Genomic DNA, 21,340 nt, shown 5'->3' on the forward strand with positions numbered 1-21,340 from the left:
AGAAGCGGCTGCGCAGAAGCGGCTGCGCAGAAGCGGCTGCGCAGAAGCGGCTGCGCAGAAGCGGCTGCGCAGAAGCGGCTGCGCAGAAGCGGCTGCGCAGAAACGGCTGCGCAGGAACGGCTGCGCAGAAACGGCTGCGCAGAAACGGCTGCGCAGAAACGGCTGCGCAGGAACGGCTGCGCAGAAACGGCTGCGCAGAAACGGCTGCGCAGAAACGACTGCGCAGAAACGGCTGCGCAGAAGCGGCTGCGCAGAAGCGGCTGCGCAGAATCAGCTGCGCAGAATCAGCTGCGCAGAAGCAGCTGCGCAGAAGCAGCTGCGCAGAAGCAGCTGCGCAGAAGCAGCTGCGCAGAAGCAGCTGCGCAGAAACGGCTGCGCAGAAACGGCTGCGCAGAAACGGCTGCGCAGAAACGGCTGCGCAGAAACGGCTGCGCTGATACGGCTGCGCAGAAACGGCTGCGCAGAAACGGCTGCGCAGAAACGGCTGCGCAGAAGCGGCTGCGCAGAAGCGGCTGCGCAGAAGCGGCTGCGCAGAAGCGGCTGCGCAGAAACGGCTGCGCAGATACGGCTGCGCAGAAACGGCTGCGCAGAAACGGCTGCGCAGAAACGGCTGCGCAGAAACGGCTGCGCAGAAACGGCTGCGCAGAAACGGCTGCGCAGTAACGGCTGCGCAGAAACGGCTGCGCAGAAACGGCTGCGCAGAAACGGCTGCGCAGAAACGTATGCGCAGAAACGGCTGCGCAGAAACGGCTGCGCAGAAACGGCTGCGCAGAAACGGCTGCGCAGAAACGGCTGCGCAGAAACGGCTGCGCAGAAACGGCTGCGCAGAAGCGGCTGCGCAGAAACGGCTGCGCAGAAACGGCTGCGCAGAAGCGGCTGCGCAGAAGCGGCTGCGCAGAAGCGGCTGCGCAGAAGCGGCTGCGCAGAAGCGGCTGCGCAGAAGCGGCTGCGCAGAAGCGGCTGCGCAGAAGCGGCTGCGCAGAAACGGCTGCGCAGAAACGGCTGCGCAGTAACGGCTGCGCAGAAACGGCTGCGCAGAAACGGCTGCGCAGAAACGGCTGCGCAGATACGGCTGCGCAGAAACGGCTGCGCAGAAGCGGCTGCGCAGAAGCGGCTGCGCAGAAGCGGCTGCGCAGAAGCGGCTGCGCACAAGCGGCTGCGCAGAAGCGGCTGCGCAGAAGCGGCTGCGCAGAAGCGACTGCGCAGAAGCGGCTGCGCAGAAGCGGCTGCGCAGAAGCGGCTGCGCAGAAGCGGCTGCGCAGAAGCGGCTGCGCAGAAGCGGCTGCGCAGAAGCGGCTGCGCAGAAGCGGCTGCGCAGAAGCGGCTGCGCAGAAGCGGCTGCGCAGAAGCGGCTGCGCAGAAACGGCTGCGCAGAAACGGCTGCGCAGAAACGGCTGCGCAGCAGCAGCTGCGCAGAAGCAGCTGCGCAGAAACAGCTGCGCAGATGCAGCTGCGCAGAAACAGCTGCGCAGAAACAGCTGCGCAGAAACAGCTGCGCAGAAGCGGCTGCGCAGAAGCGGCTGCGCGGAAGCGGCTGCGCGGAAGCGGCTGCGCGGAAGCGGCTGCGCGGAAGCGGCTGCGCGGAAGCGGCTGCGCGGAAACGGCTGCGCAGAAGCGGCTGCGCAGAAGCGGCTGCGCAGAAGCGGCTGCGCAGAAGCGGCTGCGCAGAAGCGGCTGCGCAGAAACGGCTGCGCAGAAACGGCTGCGCAGAAACGGCTGCCCAGAAACGGCTGCGCAGAAACGTATGCGCAGAAACGGCTGCGCAGAAACGGCTGCGCAGAAACGGCTGCGCAGAAACGGCTGCGCAGAAACGGCTGCGCAGAAACGGCTGCGCAGAAACGGCTGCGCAGAAACGGCTGCGCAGAAACGGCTGCGCAGAAACGGCTGCGCAGAAACGGCTGCGCAGAAACGGCTGCGCAGAAACGGCTGCGCAGAAACGGCTGCGCAGAAACGGCTGCGCAGAAACGGCTGCGCAGAAACAGCTGCGCAGAAACAGCTGCGCAGAAACAGCTGCGCAGAAACAGCTGCGCAGAAACAGCTGCGCAGAAACAGCTGCGCAGAAGCAGCTGCGCAGAAGCAGCTGCGCAGAAACAGCTGCGCAGAAACAGCTGCGCAGAAACAGCTGCGCAGAAACAGGGCGCAGAAACAGCTGCGCAGAAACAGCTGCGCAGAAACAGCTGCGCAGATACAGCTGCGCAGATACAGCTGCGCAGATACAGCTGCGCAGATACAGCTGCGCAGAAACAGCTGCGCAGATACAGCTGCGCAGAAACAGCTGCGCAGAAACAGCTGCGCAGAAACAGCTGTGCAGAAACAGCTGCGCAGAAACAGCTGCGCAGGAACAGCTGCGCAGAAACAGCTGCGCAGAAACAGCTGCGCAGGAACAGCTGCGCAGGAACAGCTGCGCAGAAACAGCTGCGCAGAAACAGCTGCGCAGAAACAGCTGCGCAGGAACAGCTGCGCAGGAACAGCTGCGCAGGAACAGCTGCGCAGGAACAGCTGCGCAGAAACAGCTGCGCAGGAACAGCTGCGCAGGAACAGCTGCGCAGGAACAGCTGCGCAGCAACAGCTGCGCAGAAACAGCTGCGCAGAAACAGCTGCGCAGAAACAGCTGCAGAAACAGCTGCGCAGAAACAGCGGCGCAGAAACAGCGGCGCAGATACAGCGGCGCAGAAACACTCTATAGCCTCCGGTTACAGGAGCGTACCTCCATGTTCAATGTTTTTTGGGCAGTTGAACATGTAAAGTTGAATCCCGTACGCACGTGGTAGGATCTCTAGACCACGCGCGCGTACGGAGTTCGTCACCCATGCTGTTGCAGTGAAGTCTCATCAGAAAATCAGAAACAGCTGCGCAGAAGCGGCTGCGCAGAAACGGCTGCGCAGGAACAGCTGCGCAGGAACAGCTGCGCATAAGCGGCTGCGCATAAGCGGCTGCGCAGAAGCGGCTGCGCAGAAGCGGCTGCGCAGAAGCGGCTGCGCAGAAGCGGCTGCGCAGAAGCGGCTGCGCAGAAGCGGCTGCGCAGAAGCGGCTGCGCAGAAGCGGCTGCGCAGAAGCGGCTGCGCAGAAGCGGCTGCGCAGTAGCGGCTGCGCAGTAGCGGCTGCGCAGTAGCGGCTGCGCAGAAGCGGCTGCGCAGAAGCGGCTGCGCAGAAACGGCTGCGCAGAAACGGCTGCGCAGAAACGGCTGCGCAGAAACCGCTGCGCAGAAACGGCTGCGCAGAAACGGCTGCGCAGAAGCGGCTGCGCAGAAGCGGCTGCGCAGAAGCGGCTGCGCAGAAGCGGCTGCGCAGAAGCGGCTGCGCAGAAGCGGCTGCGCAGAAGCGGCTGCGCAGAAGCGGCTGCGCAGAAGCGGCTGCGCAGAAGCGGCTGCGCAGAAGCGGCTGCGCAGAACCGGCTGCGCAGAAACGGCTGCGCAGAAACGGCTGCGCAGAAACGGCTGCGCAGAAACGGCTGCGCAGATACGGCTGCGCAGGAACGGCTGCGCAGGAACGGCTGCGCAGGAACGGCTGCGCAGGAACGGCTGCGCAGGAACGGCTGCGCAGGAACGGCTGCGCAGGAACGGCTTCGCAGGAACGGCTGCGCAGCAGCGGCTGCGCAGAAGCGGCTGCGCAGAAGCGGCTGCGCAGAAGCGGCTGCGCAGTAGCGGCTGCGCAGAAGCGGCTGCGCAGAAGCGGCTGCGCAGAAGCGGCTGCGCAGAAGCGGCTGCGCAGAAGCGGCTGCGCAGAAGCGGCTGCGCAGAAGCGGCTGCGCAGAAGCGGCTGCGCAGAAGCGGCTGCGCAGAAGCGGCTGCGCAGAAACGGCTAAGCAGAAACGGCTGCGCAGAAACGGCTGCGCAGGAACGGCTGCGCAGAAACGGCTGCGCAGAAACGGCTGCGCAGAAACGGCTGCGCAGAAACGGCTGCGCAGAAACGGCTGCGCAGAAACGACTGCGCAGAAACAGCTGCGCAGAAGCAGCTGCGCAGAAGCAGCTGCGCAGAATCAGCTGCGCAGAAGCAGCTGCGCAGAAGCAGCTGCGCAGAAGCAGCTGCGCAGAAGCAGCTGCGCAGAAACAGCTGCGCAGAAACAGCTGCGCAGATACAGCTGCGCAGATACAGCTGCGCAGATACAGCTGCGCAGAAACGGCTGCGCAGAAACGGCTGCGCAGAAACGGCTGCGCAGAAACGGCTGCGCAGAAACGGCTGCGCTGATACGGCTGCGCAGAAACGGCTGCGCAGAAACGGCTGCGCAGAAACGGCTGCGCAGAAACGGCTGCGCAGAAACGAATGCGCAGAAGCGGCTGCGCAGAAGCGGCTGCGCAGAAGCGGCTGCGCAGAAGCGGCTGCGCAGAAGCAGCTGCGCAGAAGCGGCTGCGCAGAAACGGCTGCGCAGATACGGCTGCGCAGAAACGGCTGCGCAGAAACGGCTGCGCAGAAACGGCTGCGCAGAAACGGCTGCGCAGAAACGGCTGCGCAGAAACGGCTGCGCAGAAACGGCTGCGCAGTAACGGCTGCGCAGAAACGGCTGCGCAGAAACGGCTGCGCAGAAACGTATGCGCAAAAACGGCTGCGCAGAAACGGCTGCGCAGAAACGGCTGCGCAGAAACGGCTGCGCAGAAACGGCTGCGCAGAAACGGCTGCGCAGAAACGGCTGCGCAGAAACGGCTGCGCAGAAACGGCTGCGCAGAAACGGCTGCGCAGAAACGGCTGCGCAGAAACGGCTGCGCAGAAACGGCTGCGCAGAAACAGCTGCGCAGAAACAGCTGCGCAGAAACAGCTGCGCAGAAACAGCTGCGCAGAAGCAGCTGCGCAGAAACAGCTGCGCAGAAGCAGCTGCGCAGAAACAGCTGCGCAGAAACAGCTGCGCAGAAACAGCTGCGCAGAAACAGTGCGCAGAAACAGCTGCGCAGAAACAGCTGCGCAGAAACAGCTGCGCAGATACAGCTGCGCAGATACAGCTGCGCAGATACAGCTGCGCAGAAACAGCTGCGCAGAAACAGCTGCGCAGAAACAGCTGCGCAGATACAGCTGCGCAGATACAGCTGCGCAGAAACAGCTGCGCAGAAACAGCTGCGCAGAAACAGCTGCGCAGAAACAGCTGCGCAGAAACAGCTGCGCAGGAACAGCTGCACAGAAACAGCTGCGCAGAAACAGCTGCGCAGAAACAGCTGCGCAGGAACAGCTGCGCAGGAACAGCTGCGCAGAAACAGCTGCGCAGGAACAGCTGCGCAGGAACAGCTACGCAGGAACAGCTGCGCAGGAACAGCTGCGCAGGAACAGCTGCACAGGAACAGCTGCGCAGGAACAGCTGCACAGGAACAGCTGCGCAGGAACAGCTGCGCAGGAACAGCTGCGCAGAAACAGCTGCGCAGAAACAGCTGCGCAGAAACAGCGGCGCAGAAACAGCGGCGCAGAAACACTCTATAGCCTCCGGTTACAGGAGCGTACCTCCATGTTCAATGTTTTTTGGGCAGTTGAACATGTAAAGTTGAATCCCGTACGCGCGTGGTAGGATCTCTAGACCACGCGCGCGTACGGAGTTCGTCACCCATGCTGTTGCAGTGGAGTCTCATCAGAAAATCAGAAACAGCTGCGCAGAAGCGGCTGCGCAGGAACAGCTGCGCAGAAGCGGCTGCGCAGAAGCGGCTGCGCAGAAGCGGCTGCGCAGAAGCGGCTGCGCAGAAGCGGCTGCGCAGAAGCGGCTGCGCAGAAGCGGCTGCGCAGAAGCGGCTGCGCAGAAACGACTGCGCAGAAACGGCTGCGCAGAAGCGGCTGCGCAGAAGCAGCTGCGCAGAATCAGCTGCGCAGAATCAGCTGCGCAGAAGCAGCTGCGCAGAAGCAGCTGCGCAGAAGCAGCTGCGCAGAAACAGCTGTGCAGAAGCAGCTGCGCAGATACAGCTGCGCAGATACAGCTGCGCAGAAACGGCTGCGCAGAAACGGCTGCGCAGAAACGGCTGCGCTGATACGGCTGCGCAGAAACGGCTGCGCAGAAACGGCTGCGCAGAAACGGCTGCGCAGAAGCGGCTGCGCAGAAGCGGCTGCGCAGAAGCGGCTGCGCAGAAGCGGCTGCGCAGAAGCGGCTGCGCAGAAACGGCTGCGCAGATACGGCTGCGCAGAAACGGCTGCGCAGAAACGGCTGCGCAGAAACGGCTGCGCAGAAACGGCTGCGCAGAAACGGCTGCGCAGAAACGGCTGCGCAGAAACGTATGCGCAGAAACGGCTGCGCAGAAACGGCTGCGCAGAAACGGCTGCGCAGAAACGGCTGCGCAGAAACGGCTGCGCAGAAACGGCTGCGCAGAAACGGCTGCGCAGAAACGGCTGCACAGAAACGGCTGCGCAGAAACGGCTGCGCAGAAACGGCTGCGCAGAAACGGCTGCGCAGAAACGGCTGCGCAGAAACGGCTGCGCAGAAACGGCTGCGCAGAAACAGCTGCGCAGAAACAGCTGCGCAGAAACAGCTGCGCAGAAACAGTGCGCAGAAACAGCTGCGCAGAAACAGCTGCGCAGATACAGCTGCGCAGATACAGCTGCGCAGAAACAGCTGCGCAGAAACAGCTGCGCAGAAACAGCTGCGCAGAAACAGCTGCGCAGAAACAGCTGCGCAGGAACAGCTGCTCAGAAACAGCTGCGCAGAAACAGCTGCGCAGAAACAGCTGCGCAGGAACAGCTGCGCAGGAACAGCTGCGCAGAAACAGCTGCGCAGGAACAGCTGCGCAGGAACAGCTGCGCAGGAACAGCTACGCAGGAACAGCTGCGCAGGAACAGCTGCGCAGGAACAGCTGCGCAGGAACAGCTGCACAGGAACAGCTGCGCAGGAACAGCTGCGCAGGAACAGCTGCGCAGAAACAGCTGCGCAGAAACAGCTGCGCAGAAACAGCGGCGCAGAAACAGCGGCGCAGAAACACTCTATAGCCTCCGGTTACAGGAGCGTACCTCCATGTTCAATGTTTTTTGGGCAGTTGAACATGTAAAGTTGAATCCCGTACGCGCGTGGTAGGATCTCTAGACCACGCGCGCGTACGGAGTTCGTCACCCATGCTGTTGCAGTGAAGTCTCATCAGAAAATCAGAAACAGCTGCGCAGAAGCGGCTGCGCAGGAACAGCTGCGCAGAAGCGGCTGCGCAGAAGCGGCTGCGCAGAAGCGGCTGCGCAGAAGCGGCTGCGCAGAAGCGGCTGCGCAGAAGCGGATGCGCAGAAACGGCTGCGCAGAAACGGCTGCGCAGAAGCGGCTGCGCAGAAGCGGCTGCGCAGAAGCGGCTGCGCAGAAGCGGCTGCGCAGAAGCGGCTGCGCAGAAGCGGCTGCGCAGAAGCGGCTGCGCAGAAGCGGCTGCGCAGAAGCGGCTGCGCAGAAACGGCTGCGCAGAAACGGCTGCGCAGTAACGGCTGCGCAGAAACGGCTGCGCAGAAACGGCTGCGCAGAAACGGCTGCGCAGATACGGCTGCGCAGAAGCGGCTGCGCAGAAGCGGCTGCGCAGAAGCGGCTGCGCAGAAGCGGCTGCGCACAAGCGGCTGCGCAGAAGCGGCTGCGCAGAAGCGGCTGCGCAGAAGCGGCTGCGCAGAAGCGGCTGCGCAGAAGCGGCTGCGCAGAAGCGGCTGCGCAGAAGCGGCTGCGCAGAAGCGGCTGCGCAGAAGCGGCTGCGCAGAAGCGGCTGCGCAGAAGCGGCTGCGCAGAAACGGCTGCGCAGAAACGGCTGCGCAGAAACGGCTGCGCAGCAGCAGCTGCGCAGAAGCAGCTGCGCAGAAGCAGCTGCGCAGAAACAGCTGCGCAGATGCAGCTGCGCAGAAACAGCTGCGCAGAAACAGCTGCGCAGAAACAGCTGCGCAGAAGCGGCTGCGCAGAAGCGGCTGCGCAGAAGCGGCTGCGCAGAAGCGGCTGCGCAGAAGCGGCTGCGCGGAAGCGGCTGCGCGGAAGCGGCTGCGCGGAAACGGCTGCGCAGAAGCGGCTGCGCAGAAGCGGCTGCGCAGAAGCGGCTGCGCAGAAGCGGCTGCGCAGAAGCGGCTGCGCAGAAGCGGCTGCGCAGAAACGGCTGCGCAGAAACGGCTGCGCAGAAACGGCTGCGCAGAAACGGCTGCGCAGAAACGTATGCGCAGAAACGGCTGCGCAGAAACGGCTGCGCAGAAACGGCTGCGCAGAAACGGCTGCGCAGAAACGGCTGCGCAGAAACGGCTGCGCAGAAACGGCTGCGCAGAAACGGCTGCGCAGATACGGCTGCGCAGATACAGCTGCGCAGATACAGCTGCGCAGAAACAGCTGCGCAGATACAGCTGCGCAGAAACAGCTGCGCAGGAACAGCTGCGCAGGAACAGCTGCGCAGAAACAGCTGCGCAGAAACAGCTGCGCAGAAACAGCTGCGCAGGAACAGCTGCGCAGGAACAGCTGCGCAGGAACAGCTGCGCAGGAACAGCTGCGCAGAAACAGCTGCGCAGGAACAGCTGCGCAGGAACAGCTGCGCAGGAACAGCTGCGCAGCAACAGCTGCGCAGAAACAGCTGCGCAGAAACAGCTGCGCAGAAACAGCTGCAGAAACAGCTGCGCAGAAACAGCGGCGCAGAAACAGCGGCGCAGAAACAGCGGCGCAGAAACAGCGGCGCAGAAACACTCTATAGCCTCCGGTTACAGGAGCGTACCTCCATGTTCAATGTTTTTTGGGCAGTTGAACATGTAAAGTTGAATCCCGTACGCACGTGGTAGGATCTCTAGACCACGCGCGCGTACGGAGTTCGTCACCCATGCTGTTGCAGTGAAGTCTCATCAGAAAATCAGAAACAGCTGCGCAGAAGCGGCTGCGCAGAAACGGCTGCGCAGGAACAGCTGCGCAGGAACAGCTGCGCATAAGCGGCTGCGCATAAGCGGCTGCGCAGAAGCGGCTGCGCAGAAGCGGCTGCGCAGAAGCGGCTGCGCAGAAGCGGCTGCGCAGAAGCGGCTGCGCAGAAGCGGCTGCGCAGAAGCGGCTGCGCAGAAGCGGCTGCGCAGAAGCGGCTGCGCAGAAGCGGCTGCGCAGTAGCGGCTGCGCAGTAGCGGCTGCGCAGTAGCGGCTGCGCAGAAGCGGCTGCGCAGAAGCGGCTGCGCAGAAACGGCTGCGCAGAAACGGCTGCGCAGAAACGGCTGCGCAGAAACGGCTGCGCAGAAACGGCTGCGCAGAAGCGGCTGCGCAGAAGCGGCTGCGCAGAAGCGGCTGCGCAGAAGCGGCTGCGCAGAAGCGGCTGCGCAGAAGCGGCTGCGCAGAAGCGGCTGCGCAGAAGCGGCTGCGCAGAAGCGGCTGCGCAGAAGCGGCTGCGCAGAAGCGGCTGCGCAGAAGCGGCTGCGCAGAAGCGGCTGCGCAGAAACGGCTGCGCAGAAACGGCTGCGCAGAAACGGCTGCGCAGAAACGGCTGCGCAGAAACGGCTGCGCAGAAACGGCTGCGCAGATACGGCTGCGCAGGAACGGCTGCGCAGGAACGGCTGCGCAGGAACGGCTGCGCAGGAACGGCTGCGCAGGAACGGCTGCGCAGGAACGGCTGCGCAGGAACGGCTTCGCAGGAACGGCTGCGCAGCAGCGGCTGCGCAGAAGCGGCTGCGCAGAAGCGGCTGCGCAGAAGCGGCTGCGCAGTAGCGGCTGCGCAGAAGCGGCTGCGCAGAAGCGGCTGCGCAGAAGCGGCTGCGCAGAAGCGGCTGCGCAGAAGCGGCTGCGCAGAAGCGGCTGCGCAGAAGCGGCTGCGCAGAAGCGGCTGCGCAGAAGCGGCTGCGCAGAAGCGGCTGCGCAGAAGCGGCTGCGCAGAAGCGGCTGCGCAGAAACGGCTGCGCAGAAACGGCTGCGCAGAAACGGCTGCGCAGAAACGGCTGCGCAGGAACGGCTGCGCAGAAACGGCTGCGCAGAAACGGCTGCGCAGAAACGGCTGCGCAGAAACGGCTGCGCAGAAACGACTGCGCAGAAACAGCTGCGCAGAAGCAGCTGCGCAGAAGCAGCTGCGCAGAATCAGCTGCGCAGAAGCAGCTGCGCAGAAGCAGCTGCGCAGAAGCAGCTGCGCAGAAGCAGCTGCGCAGAAACAGCTGCGCAGATACAGCTGCGCAGATACAGCTGCGCAGATACAGCTGCGCAGAAACGGCTGCGCAGAAACGGCTGCGCAGAAACGGCTGCGCAGAAACGGCTGCGCAGAAACGGCTGCGCTGATACGGCTGCGCAGAAACGGCTGCGCAGAAACGGCTGCGCAGAAACGAATGCGCAGAAGCGGCTGCGCAGAAGCGGCTGCGCAGAAGCGGCTGCGCAGAAGCGGCTGCGCAGAAGCGGCTGCGCAGAAGCGGCTGCGCAGAAACGGCTGCGCAGATACGGCTGCGCAGAAACGGCTGCGCAGAAACGGCTGCGCAGAAACGGCTGCGCAGAAACGGCTGCGCAGAAACGGCTGCGCAGTAACGGCTGCGCAGTAACGGCTGCGCAGGAACGGCTGCGCAGAAACGGCTGCGCAGAAACGTATGCGCAAAAACGGCTGCGCAGAAACGGCTGCGCAGAAACGGCTGCGCAGAAACGGCTGCGCAGAAACGGCTGCGCAGAAACGGCTGCGCAGAAACGGCTGCGCAGAAACGGCTGCGCAGAAACGGCTGCGCAGAAACGGCTGCGCAGAAACGGCTGCGCAGAAACGGCTGCGCAGAAACGGCTGCGCAGAAACGGCTGCGCAGAAACGGCTGCGCAGAAACAGCTGCGCAGAAACAGCTGCGCAGAAACAGCTGCGCAGAAACAGCTGCGCAGAAGCAGCTGCGCAGAAACAGCTGCGCAGAAGCAGCTGCGCAGAAACAGCTGCGCAGAAACAGCTGCGCAGAAACAGCTGCGCAGAAACAGTGCGCAGAAACAGCTGCGCAGAAACAGCTGCGCAGAAACAGCTGCGCAGATACAGCTGCGCAGATACAGCTGCGCAGATACAGCTGCGCAGAAACAGCTGCGCAGAAACAGCTGCGCAGATACAGCTGCGCAGATACAGCTGCGCAGAAACAGCTGCGCAGAAACAGCTGCGCAGAAACAGCTGCGCAGAAACAGCTGCGCAGAAACAGCTGCGCAGGAACAGCTGCACAGAAACAGCTGCGCAGAAACAGCTGCGCAGAAACAGCTGCGCAGGAACAGCTGCGCAGGAACAGCTGCGCAGAAACAGCTTGCAGGAACAGCTGCGCAGGAACAGCTACGCAGGAACAGCTGCGCAGGAACAGCTGCGCAGGAACAGCTGCACAGGAACAGCTGCGCAGGAACAGCTGCGCAGGAACAGCTGCGCAGGAACAGCTGCGCAGGAACAGCTGCGCAGAAACAGCTGCGCAGAAACAGCTGCGCAGAAACAGCGGCGCAGAAACAGCGGCGCAGAAACACTCTATAGCCTCCGGTTACAGGAGCGTACCTCCATGTTCAATGTTTTTTGGGCAGTTGAACATGTAAAGTTGAATCCCGTACGCGCGTGGTAGGATCTCTAGACCACGCGCGCGTACGGAGTTCGTCACCCATGCTGTTGCAGTGGAGTCTCATCAGAAAATCAGAAACAGCTGCGCAGAAGCGGCTGCGCAGGAACAGCTGCGCAGAAGCGGCTGCGCAGAAGCGGCTGCGCAGAAGCGGCTGCGCAGAAGCGGCTGCGCACAAGCGGCTGCGCACAAGCGGCTGCGCAGAAGCGGCTGCGCAGAAGCGGCTGCGCAGAAGCGGCTGCGCAGAAGCGGCTGCGCAGAAGCGGCTGCGCAGAAGCGGCTGCGCAGAAGCGGCTGCGCAGAAGCGGCTGCGCAGAAACGGCTGCGCAGAAACGGCTGCGCAGAAACGGCTGCGCAGAAACGGCTGCGCAGAAACGGCTGCGCAGAAACGGCTGCGCAGAAACGGCTGCGCAGAAGCGGCTGCGCAGAAGCGGCTGCGCAGAAGCGGCTGCGCAGAAGCGGCTGCGCACAAGCGGCTGCGCAGAAGCGGCTGCGCAGAAGCGGCTGCGCAGAAGCGGCTGCGCAGAAGCGGCTGCGCAGAAGCGGCTGCGCAGAAGCGGCAGCGCAGAAGCGGCTGCGCAGAAGCGGCTGCGCAGAAGCGGCTGCGCAGAAACGGCTGCGCAGAAACGGCTGCGCAGGAACAGCTGCGCAGGAACAGCTGCGCAGGAACAGCTGCGCAGAAACAGCTGCGCAGGAACAGCTGCGCAGGAACAGCTGCGCAGGAACAGCTGCGCAGGAACAGTTGCGCAGGAACAGCTGCGCAGGAACAGCTGCGCAGGAACAGCTGCGCAGGAACAGCTGCGCAGGAACAGCTGCGCAGGTACAGCTGCGCAGAAACAGCTGCGCAGGAACAGCTGCGCAGGAACAGCTGCGCAGGAACAGCTGCGCAAGAACAGCTGCGCAGGTACAGCTGCGCAGGAGCAGCTGCGCAGGAACAACTGCGCAGAAACAACTGCGCAGAAACAGCTGCGCTGGAACAGCTGCGCAGAAACAGCTGCGCAGAAACAGCTGCGCAGAAACAGCTTCGCAGAAACAGCTGCGCAGAAACAGCTGCGCAGAAACAGCTGCGCAGGAACAGCTGCGCAGGAACAGCTGCGCAGAAGCAGCTGCGCAGAAACAGCTGCGCAGAAACAGCTGCGCAGAAACAGCTGCGCAGAAACAGCTGCGCAGAAACAGCTGCGCAGAAACAGCTGCGCAGAAACAGCTGCGCAGAAACAGCTGCGCAGAAACAGCTGCGCAGAAACAGCTGCGCAGAAACAGCTGCGCAGAAACAGCTGCGCAGAAACAGCTGCGCAGAAACAGCTGCGCAGGAGCAGCTGCGCAGGAACAGCTGCGCAGGAACAGCTGCGCAGGAACAGGTGCGCAGGAACAGGTGCGCAGGAACAGGTGCGGAGGAACAGGTGCGCAGGAACAGCTGCGCAGGAACAGGTGCGCAGGAGCAGGTGCGCAGGAACAGCTGCGCAGGAACAGCTGCGCAGGAACAGCTGCGCAGGAACAGCTGCGCAGGAACAGGTGCGCAGGAAAAGCTGCGCAGAAACAGCTGCGCAGAAACAGCTGCGCAGAAACAGCTGCGCAGAAACAGCTGCGCAGAAACAGCTGCGCAGAAACAGCTCCGCAGAAACAGCTCCGCAGAAACAGCTGCGCAGAGACAGCTGCGCAGAGACAGCTGCGCAGATACAGCTGCGCAGAAACAGCTGCGCAGATACAGCAGCGCAGAAACAGCTGCGCAGAAACAGCTGCGCAGAAACAGCTGCGCAGAAACAGCTGCGCAGAAACAGCTGCGCAGAAACAGCTGCGCAGAAACAGATGCGAAGAAACAGCTGCGCAGAAACAGCTGCGCAGAAACAGCTGCGCAGAAACAGCGGCGCAGAAACAGCGGCGCAGAAACAGCTGCGCAGGAACAGCTGCGCAGAAACAGCTGCGCAGAAACAGCTGCGCAGGAACAGCTGCGCAGGAACAGCTGCGCAGAAACAGCTGCGCAGAAACAGCTGCGCAGAAACAGCTGCGCAGGAACAGCTGCGCAGGAACAGCTGCGCAGAAACAGCTGCGCAGAAACAGCTGCGCAGAAACAGCTGCGCAGAAACAGCTGCGCAGGAACAGCTACGCAGAAACAGCTGCGCAGAAACAGCTGCGCAGAAACAGCTGCGCAGAAACAGCTGCGCAGAAACAGCTGCGCAGAAACAGCTGCGCAGAAACAGCTGCGCAGAGACAGCTGCGCAGAAACAGCTGCGCAGAGACAGCTGCGCAGAAACAGCTGCGCAGAAACAGCTGCGCAGAAACAGCTGCGCAGAAACAGCTGCGCAGAAACAGCTGCGCAGAAACAGCTGCGCAGAAACAGCTGCGCAGATACAGCGGCGCAGAAACAGCGGCGCAGAAACACTCTATAGCCTCTGGTTACAGGAGCGTACCTCCATGTTCAATGTTTTTTGGGCAGTTGAACATGTAAAGTTGAATCCCGTACGCGCGTGGTAGGATCTCTAGACCACGCGCGCGTACGGAGTTCGTCACCCATGCTGTTGCAGTGAAGTCTCATCAGAAAATCAGAAACAGCTGCGCGGAGACGGCTGCGCAGAAGCGGCTGCGCGGAAGCGGCTGCGCGGAAACGGCTGCGCGGAAACGGCTGCGCGGAAACGGCTGCGCGAGAACAGCTGCGCGAGAACAGGTGCGCGGGAACAGGTGCGCGGGAACAGCTGCGCAGGAACAGCTGCGCAGGAACAGCTGCGCAGGAACAGGTGCGCAAAAACAGGTGCGCAAAAACAGGTGCGCAGGAACAGCTGCGCAGGAACAGCTGCGCAGGAACAGCTGCGCAGGAACAGCTGCGCAGGAACAGCTGCGCAGGAACAGCTGCGCAGGAACAGCTGCGCAGGAACAGCTGCGCAGAAACAGCTGCGCAGAAACAGCTGCGCAGAAACAGCTGCGCAGAAACAGCTGCGCAGAAACAGCTTCGCAGAAACAGCTGCGCAGAAACAGCAGCGCAGGAACGGCTGCGCAGAAACGGCTGCGCAGAAACGGCTGCGCAGAAACGGCTGCGCAGAAACGGCTGCGCAGAAACGGCTGCGCAGAAACGGCTGCGCAGAAACGGCTGCGCAGAAGCGGCTGCGCGGAAGCGGCTGCGCGGAAACGGCTGCGCGGAAACGGCTGCGCGGAAACGGCTGCGCGAGAACAGCTGCGCGAGAACAGGTGCGCGGGAACAGCTGCGCGGGAACAGCTGCGCGGGAACAGCTGCGCAGGAACAGCTGCGCAGGAACAGGTGCGCAAAAACAGGTGCGCAGGAACAGGTGCGCAGGAACAGCTGCGCAGGAACAGCTGCGCAGGAACAGCTGCGCAGGAACAGCTGCGCAGGAACAGCTGCGCAGAAACAGCTGCACAGAAACAGCTGCGCAGAAACAGCTGCGCAGAAACAGCTTCGCAGAAACGGCTGCGCTGGAACGGCTGCGCAGAAACGGCTGCGCAGAAACGGCTGCGCAGAAACGGCTGCGCAGAAACGGCTGCGCAGAAACGGCTGCGCAGAAACGGCTGCGCAGAAAAGGCTGCGCAGAAACGGCTGCGCAGAAACAGCTGCGCAGAAACAGCTGCGCAGAAGCAGCTGCGCAGAAGCAGCTGCGCAGAAGCAGCTGCGCAGAAGCAGCTGCGCAGAAGCAGCTGCGCAGAAGCAGCTGCGCAGAAGCAGCTGCGCAGAAACAGCTGCGCAGAAACAGCTGCGCAGATACAGCTGCGCAGATACAGCTGCGCAGAAACAGCTGCGCAGAAACAGCTGCGCAGAAACAGCTGCGCAGGAACAGCTGCGCAGGAACAGCTGCGCAGGAACAGCTGCGCAGGAACAGCTGCGCAGGAACAGCTGCGCAGGAACAGCTGCGCAGGAACAGCTGCGCAGGTACAGCTGCGCAGGAACAGCTGCGCAGGAACAGCTGCGCAGAAACAGCTGCGCAGGAACAGCTGCGCAGGAACAGCTGCGCAGGAACAGCTGCGCAGGAACAGCTGCGCAGGTACAGCTGCGCAGGAACAGCTGCGCAGGAACAGCTGCGCAGGAACAGCTGCGCAGGAACAGCTGCGCAGAAACAGCTGCGCAGGAACAGCTGCGCAGAAACAGCTGCGCAGGAACAGCTGCGCAGAAACAGCTGCGCAGGAACAGCAGCGCAGGAACAGCTGCGCAGGAACAGCTGCGCAGGAACAGCTGCGCAGGAACAGCTGCGCAGGAACAGCTGCGCAGAAACAGCTGCGCAGAAACAGCTGCGCAGGAACAGCTGCGCAGAAACAGCTGCGCAGAAACAGCTGCGCAGGAACAGCTGCGCAGAAACAGCTGTGCAGAAACAGCTGCGCAGGAACAGCTGCGCAGGAACAGCTGCGCAGGAACAGCTGCGCAGGAACAGCTGCGCAGAAACAGCTGCGCAGGAACAGCTGCGCAGAAACAGCTGCGCAGAAACAGCTGCGCAGAAACAGCTTCGCAGAAACAGCTGCGCAGGAACAGCTGCGCAGAAACAGCTGCGCAGAAACAGCTGCGCAGGAACAGCTGCGCAGAAAAAGCTGCGCAGAAACAGCTGCGCAGAAACAGCTGCGCAGGAACAGCTGCGCAGAAACAGCTGCGCAGGAACAGCTGCGCAGAAACCGCTGCGCAGAAGCAGCTGCGCAGAAGCAGCTGCGCAGAAGCAGCTGCGCAGAAGCAGCTGCGCAGAAGCAGCTGCGCAGAAACAGCTGCGCAGAAACAGCTGCGCAGATACAGCTGCGCAGATACAGCTGCGCTGAAACAGCTGCGCAGAAACAGCTGCGCAGAAACAGCTGCGCAGAAACAGCTGCGCAGGAACAGCTGCGCAGGAACAGCTGCGCAGGAACAGCTGCGCAGGAACAGCTGCGCAGGAACAGCTGCGCAGGAACAGCTGCGCAGAAACAGCTGCGCAGAAACAGCTGCGCAGAAACAGCGGCGCAGAAACAGCGGCGCAGAAACACTCTATAGCCTCCGGTTACAGGAGCGTACCTCCATGTTCAATGTTTTTTGGGCAGTTGAACATGTAAAGTTGAATCCCGTACGCGCGTGGTAGGATCTCTAGACCACGCGCGCGTACGGAGTTCGTCACCCATGCTGTTGCAGTGAAGTCTCATCAGAAAATCAGAAACAGCTGCGCAGAAGCGGCTGCGCAGGAACAGCTGCGCAGAAGCGGCTGCGCAGAAGCGGCTGCGCAGAAGCGGCTGCGCAGAAGCGGCTGCGCAGAAGCGGCTGCGCAGAAGCGGCTGCGCAGAAGCGGCTGCGCAGAAGCGGCTGCGCAGAAACGGCTGCGCAGAAACGGCTGCGCAGAAGCGGCTGCGCAGAAGCGGCTGCGCAGAAGCGGCTGCGCAGAAGCGGCTGCGCAGAAGCGGCTGCGCAGAAGCGGCTGCGCAGAAGCGGCTGCGCAGAAGCGGCTGCGCAGAAACGGCTGCGCAGAAACGGCTGCGCAGAAACGGCTGCGCAGAAACGGCTGCGCAGAAACGGCTGCGCAGAAACGGCTGCGCAGATACGGCTGCGCAGAAACGGCTGCGCAGAAGCGGCTGCGCAGAAGCGGCTGCGCAGAAGCGGCTGCGCAGAAGCGGCTGCGCACAAGCGGCTGCGCAGAAGCGGCTGCGCAGAAGCGGCTGCGCAGAAGCGGCTGCGCAGAAGCGGCGGCGCAGAAGCGGCTGCGCAGAAGCGGCTGCGCAGAAGCGGCTGCGCAGAAGCGGCTGCGCAGAAGCGGCTGCGCAGAAGCGGCTGCGCAGAAGCGGCTGCGCAGAAGCGGCTGCGCAGAAGCGGCTGCGCAGAAGCGGCTGCGCAGAAACGGCTGAGCAGAAACGGCTGCGCAGAAACGGCTGCGCAGAAACGGCTGCGCAGCAGCAGCTGCGCAGAAGCAGCTGCGCAGAAGCAGCTGCGCAGAAACAGCTGCGCAGATGCAGCTGCGCAGAAACAGCTGCGCAGAAACAGCTGCGCAGAAGCGGCTGCGCAGAAGCGGCTGCGCAGAAGCGGCTGCGCAGAAGCGGCTGCGCAGAAGCGGCTGCGCAGAAGCGGCTGCGCAGAAGCGGCTGCGCGGAAGCGGCTGCGCGGAAGCGGCTGCGCGGAAACGGCTGCGCAGAAGCGGCTGCGCAGAAGCGGCTGCGCAGAAGCGGCTGCGCAGAAGCGGCTGCGCAGAAACGGCTGCGCAGAAACGGCTGCGCAGAAACGGCTGCGCAGAAACGGCTGCGCAGAAACGGCTGCGCAGAAACGTATGCGCAGAAACGGCTGCGCAGAAACGGCTGCGCAGAAACGGCTGCGCAGAAACGGCTGCGCAGAAACGGCTGCGCAGAAACGGCTGCGCAGAAACGGCTGCGCAGAAACGGCTGCGCAGAAACGGCTGCGCAGAAACGGCTGCGCAGAAACGGCTGCGCAGAAACGGCTGCGCAGAAACGGCTGCGCAGAAACGGCTGCGCAGAAACAGCTGCGCAGAAACAGCTGCGCAGAAACAGCTGCGCAGAAACAGCTGCGCAGAAACAGCTGCGCAGAAACAGCTGCGCAGAAGCAGCTGCGCAGAAGCAGCTGCGCAGAAACAGCTGCGCAGAAACAGCTGCGCAGAAACAGCTGCGCAGAAACAGGGCGCAGAAACAGCTGCGCAGAAACAGCTGCGCAGAAACAGCTGCGCAGATACAGCTGCGCAGATACAGCTGCGCAGATACAGCTGCGCAGATACAGCTGCGCAGAAACAGCTGCGCAGATACAGCTGCGCAGAAAGAGCTGCGCAGAAACAGCTGCGCAGAAACAGCTGCGCAGAAACAGCTGCGCAGAAACAGCTGCACAGAAACAGCTGCGCAGGAACAGCTGCGCAGAAACAGCTGCGCAGAAACAGCTGCGCAGGAACAGCTGCGCAGGAACAGCTGCGCAGAAACAGGTGCGCAGAAACAGCTGCGCAGAAACAGCTGCGCAGGAACAGCTGCGCAGGAACAGCTGCGCAGGAACAGCTGCGCAGGAACAGCTGCGCAGAAACAGCTGCGCAGGTACAGCTGCGCAGGAACAGCTGCGCAGGAACAGCTGCGCAGCAACAGCTGCGCAGAAACAGCTGCGCAGAAACAGCTGCGCAGAAACAGCTGCAGAAACAGCTGCGCAGAAACAGCGGCGCAGAAACAGCGGCGCAGAAACAGCGGCGCAGAAACACTCTATAGCCTCCGGTTACAGGAGCGTACCTCCATGTTCAATGTTTTTTGGGCAGTTGAACATGTAAAGTTAAATCCCGTACGCACGTGGTAGGATCTCTAGACCACGCGCGCGTACGGAGTTCGTCACCCATGCTGTTGCAGTGAAGTCTCATCAGAAAATCAGAAACAGCTGCGCAGAAGCGGCTGCGCAGAAACGGCTTCGCAGAAACGGCTGCGCAGGAACGGCTGCGCAGGAACAGCTGCGCATAAGCGGCTGCGCAGAAGCGGCTGCGCAGAAGCGGCTGCGCAGAAGCGGCTGCGCAGAAGCGGCTGCGCAGAAGCGGCTGCGCAGAAGCGGCTGCGCAGAAGCGGCTGCGCAGAAGCGGCTGCGCAGAAGCGGCTGCGCAGAAGCGGCTGCGCAGAAGCGGCTGCGCAGAAGCGGCTGCGCAGAAGCGGCTGCGCAGAAGCGGCTGCGCAGTAGCGGCTGCGCAGTAGCGGCTGCGCAGAAGCGGCTGCGCAGAAGCGGCTGCGCAGAAACGGCTGCGCAGTAACGGCTGCGCAGAAACGGCTGCGCAGAAACGGCTGCGCAGAAACGGCTGCGCAGAAACGGCTGCGCAGAAGCGGCTGCGCAGAAGCGGCTGCGCAGAAGCGGCTGCGCAGAAGCGGCTGCGCAGAAGCGGCTGCGCAGAAGCGGCTGCGCAGAAGCGGCTGCGCAGAAGCGGCTGCGCAGAAGCGGCTGCGCAGAAGCGGCTGCGCAGAAACGGCTGCGCAGAAACGGCTGCGCAGAAACGGCTGCGCAGAAACGGCTGCGCAGAAACGGCTGCGCAGATACGGCTGCGCAGGAACGGCTGCGCAGGAACGGCTGCGCAGGAACGGCTGCGCAGGAACGGCTGCGCAGGAACGGCTGCGCAGGAACGGCTGCGCAGGAACGGCTGCGCAGGAACGGCTTCGCAGGAACGGCTGCGCAGAAGCGGCTGCGCAGAAGCGGCTGCGCAGAAGCGGCTGCGCAGAAGCGGCTGCGCAGAAGCGGCTGCGCAGAAGCGGCTGCGCAGAAGCGGCTGCGCAGAAGCGGCTGCGCAGAAGCGGCTGCGCAGAAGCGGCTGCGCAGAAGCGGCTGCGCAGAAGCGGCTGCGCAGAAACGGCTGCGCAGAAACGGCTGCGCAGAAACGGCTGCGCAGGAACGGCTGCGCAGAAACGGCTGCGCAGAAACGGCTGCGCAGAAACGGCTGCGCAGAAACGGCTGCGCAGAAACGGCTGCGCAGAAACGACTGCGCAGAAACAGCTGCGCAGAAGCAGCTGCGCAGAAGCAGCTGCGCAGAATCAGCTGCGCAGAAGCAGCTGCGCAGAAGCAGCTGCGCAGAAGCAGCTGCGCAGAAGCAGCTGCGCAGAAACAGCTGCGCAGAAACAGCTGCGCAGATACAGCTGCGCAGATACAGCTGCGCAGATACAGCTGCGCAGAAACGGCTGCGCAGAAACGGCTGCGGAGAAACGGCTGCGCAGAAACGGCTGCGCAGAAACGTATGCGCAGAAACGGCTGCGCAGAAACGGCTGCGCAGAAACGGCTGCGCAGAAACGGCTGCGCAGAAACGGCTGCGCAGAAACGGCTGCGCAGAAACGGCTGCGCAGAAACGGCTGCGCAGAAACGGCTGCGCAGAAACGGCTGCGCAGAAACGGCTGCGCAGAAACGGCTGCGCAGAAACAGCTGCGCAGAAACAGCTGCGCAGAAACAGCTGCGCAGAAACAGCTGCGCAGAAACAGCTGCGCAGAAGCAGCTGCGCAGAAACAGCTGCGCTGAAGCAGCTGCGCAGAAACAGCTGCGCAGAAACAGCTGCGCAGAAACAGCTGCGCAGAAACAGTGCGCAGAAACAGCTGCGCAGAAACAGCTGCGCAGAAACAGCCGCGCAGAAACAGCCGCGCAGAAACAGCTGCGCAGATACAGCTGCGCAGATACAGCTGCGCAGAAACAGCTGCGCAGAAACAGCTGCGCAGATACAGCTGCGCAGATACAGCTGCGCAGAAACAGCTGCGCAGAAACAGCTGCGCAGAAACAGCTGCGCAGAAACAGCTGCGCAGAAACAGCTGCGCAGGAACAGCTGCGCAGAAACAGCTGCGCAGAAACAGCTGCGCAGAAACAGCTGCGCAGGAACAGCTGCGCAGGAACAGCTGCGCAGAAACAGCTGCGCAGGAACAGCTGCGCAGGAACAGCTACGCAGGAACAGCTGCGCAGGAACAGCTGCGCAGGAACAGCTGCACAGGAACAGCTGCGCAGGAACAGCTGCGCAGGAACAGCTGCGCAGGAACAGCTGCGCAGGAACAGCTGCGCAGAAACAGCTGCGCAGAAACAGCGGCGCAGAAACAGCGGCGCAGAAACACTCTATAGCCTCCGGTTACAGGAGCGTACCTCCATGTTCAATGTTTTTTGGGCAGTTGAACATGTAAAGTTGAATCCCGTACGCGCGTGGTAGGATCTCTAGACCACGCGCGCGTACGGAGTTCGTCACCCATGCTGTTGCAGTGGAGTCTCATCAGAAAATCAGAAACAGCTGCGCAGAAGCGGCTGCGCAGGAACAGCTGCGCAGAAGCGGCTGCGCAGAAGCGGCTGCGCAGAAGCGGCTGCGCAGAAGCGGCTGCGCAGAAGCGGCTGCGCAGAAGCGGCTGCGCAGAAGCGGCTGCGCAGAAGCGGCTGCGCAGAAGCGGCTGCGCAGAAGCGGCTGCGCAGAAGCGGCTGCGCAGAAGCGGCTGCGCAGAAGCGGCTGCGCAGAAGCGGCTGCGGAGAAGCGGCTGCGCAGAAACGGCTGCGCAGAAACGGCTGCGCAGAAACGGCTGCGCAGAAGCGGCTGCG

General features: G+C 63.1%; 3 protein-coding genes across 3 annotated transcripts; all 3 read left to right on the plus strand.

Moving 5' to 3' along the window:
• The first annotated feature begins 4,263 nt into the window (after positions 1 to 4,263).
• LOC126232353 (trichohyalin-like) lies at positions 4,264 to 5,403 on the plus strand. The gene has a single exon (XM_049942629.1). It carries the CDS (start codon positions 4,264 to 4,266, stop codon positions 5,401 to 5,403), a length of 1,140 nt encoding a protein of 379 aa, XP_049798586.1.
• A 123-nt stretch (positions 5,404 to 5,526) lies between these two features.
• Positions 5,527 to 11,312, plus strand: LOC126232354 (trichohyalin-like). Its single transcript, XM_049942630.1, has 4 exons — positions 5,527 to 6,869; positions 7,024 to 8,599; positions 8,838 to 8,990; positions 9,090 to 11,312. Exons 1-4 carry the CDS (start codon positions 5,527 to 5,529, stop codon positions 11,310 to 11,312), a joined length of 5,295 nt encoding a protein of 1,764 aa, XP_049798587.1.
• A 123-nt stretch (positions 11,313 to 11,435) lies between these two features.
• Positions 11,436 to 20,937, plus strand: LOC126232355 (trichohyalin-like). Its single transcript, XM_049942631.1, has 5 exons — positions 11,436 to 13,759; positions 13,864 to 16,323; positions 16,478 to 18,542; positions 18,753 to 18,989; positions 19,075 to 20,937. The coding sequence occupies exons 1-5, from the start codon at positions 11,436 to 11,438 to the stop codon at positions 20,935 to 20,937; spliced, it is 8,949 nt and encodes a 2,982-aa protein (XP_049798588.1).
• Positions 20,938 to 21,340: the final 403 nt, after the last annotated feature.

The sequence above is a fragment of the Schistocerca nitens genome, unplaced genomic scaffold (genome assembly GCF_023898315.1).
Source record: "Schistocerca nitens isolate TAMUIC-IGC-003100 unplaced genomic scaffold, iqSchNite1.1 HiC_scaffold_468, whole genome shotgun sequence".
NCBI lineage: Eukaryota > Metazoa > Arthropoda > Insecta > Orthoptera > Acrididae > Schistocerca > Schistocerca nitens.

Excerpts from the sequence above, each read along its gene's own strand:
- LOC126232353 (XM_049942629.1), top strand. The coding sequence starts at position 4,264 with ATGCGCAGAAGCGGCTGCGCAGAAGCGGCTGCGCAGAAGCGGCTGCGC.
- LOC126232354 (XM_049942630.1), top strand. The coding sequence starts at position 5,527 with ATGCTGTTGCAGTGGAGTCTCATCAGAAAATCAGAAACAGCTGCGCAG. Across the intron at positions 6,870-7,023 it reads ACAGCGGCGCAGAAACAGCG|TGAAGTCTCATCAGAAAATC; the intron begins GCGCAGAAACAC and ends ATGCTGTTGCAG. Across the intron at positions 8,991-9,089 it reads TGCGCAGTAGCGGCTGCGCA|AAACGGCTGCGCAGAAACGG; the intron begins GTAGCGGCTGCG and ends ACGGCTGCGCAG.
- LOC126232355 (XM_049942631.1), top strand. The coding sequence starts at position 11,436 with ATGCTGTTGCAGTGGAGTCTCATCAGAAAATCAGAAACAGCTGCGCAG. Across the intron at positions 13,760-13,863 it reads ACAGCGGCGCAGAAACAGCG|GATCTCTAGACCACGCGCGC; the intron begins GCGCAGAAACAC and ends CGCGCGTGGTAG. Across the intron at positions 16,324-16,477 it reads ACAGCGGCGCAGAAACAGCG|TGAAGTCTCATCAGAAAATC; the intron begins GCGCAGAAACAC and ends ATGCTGTTGCAG.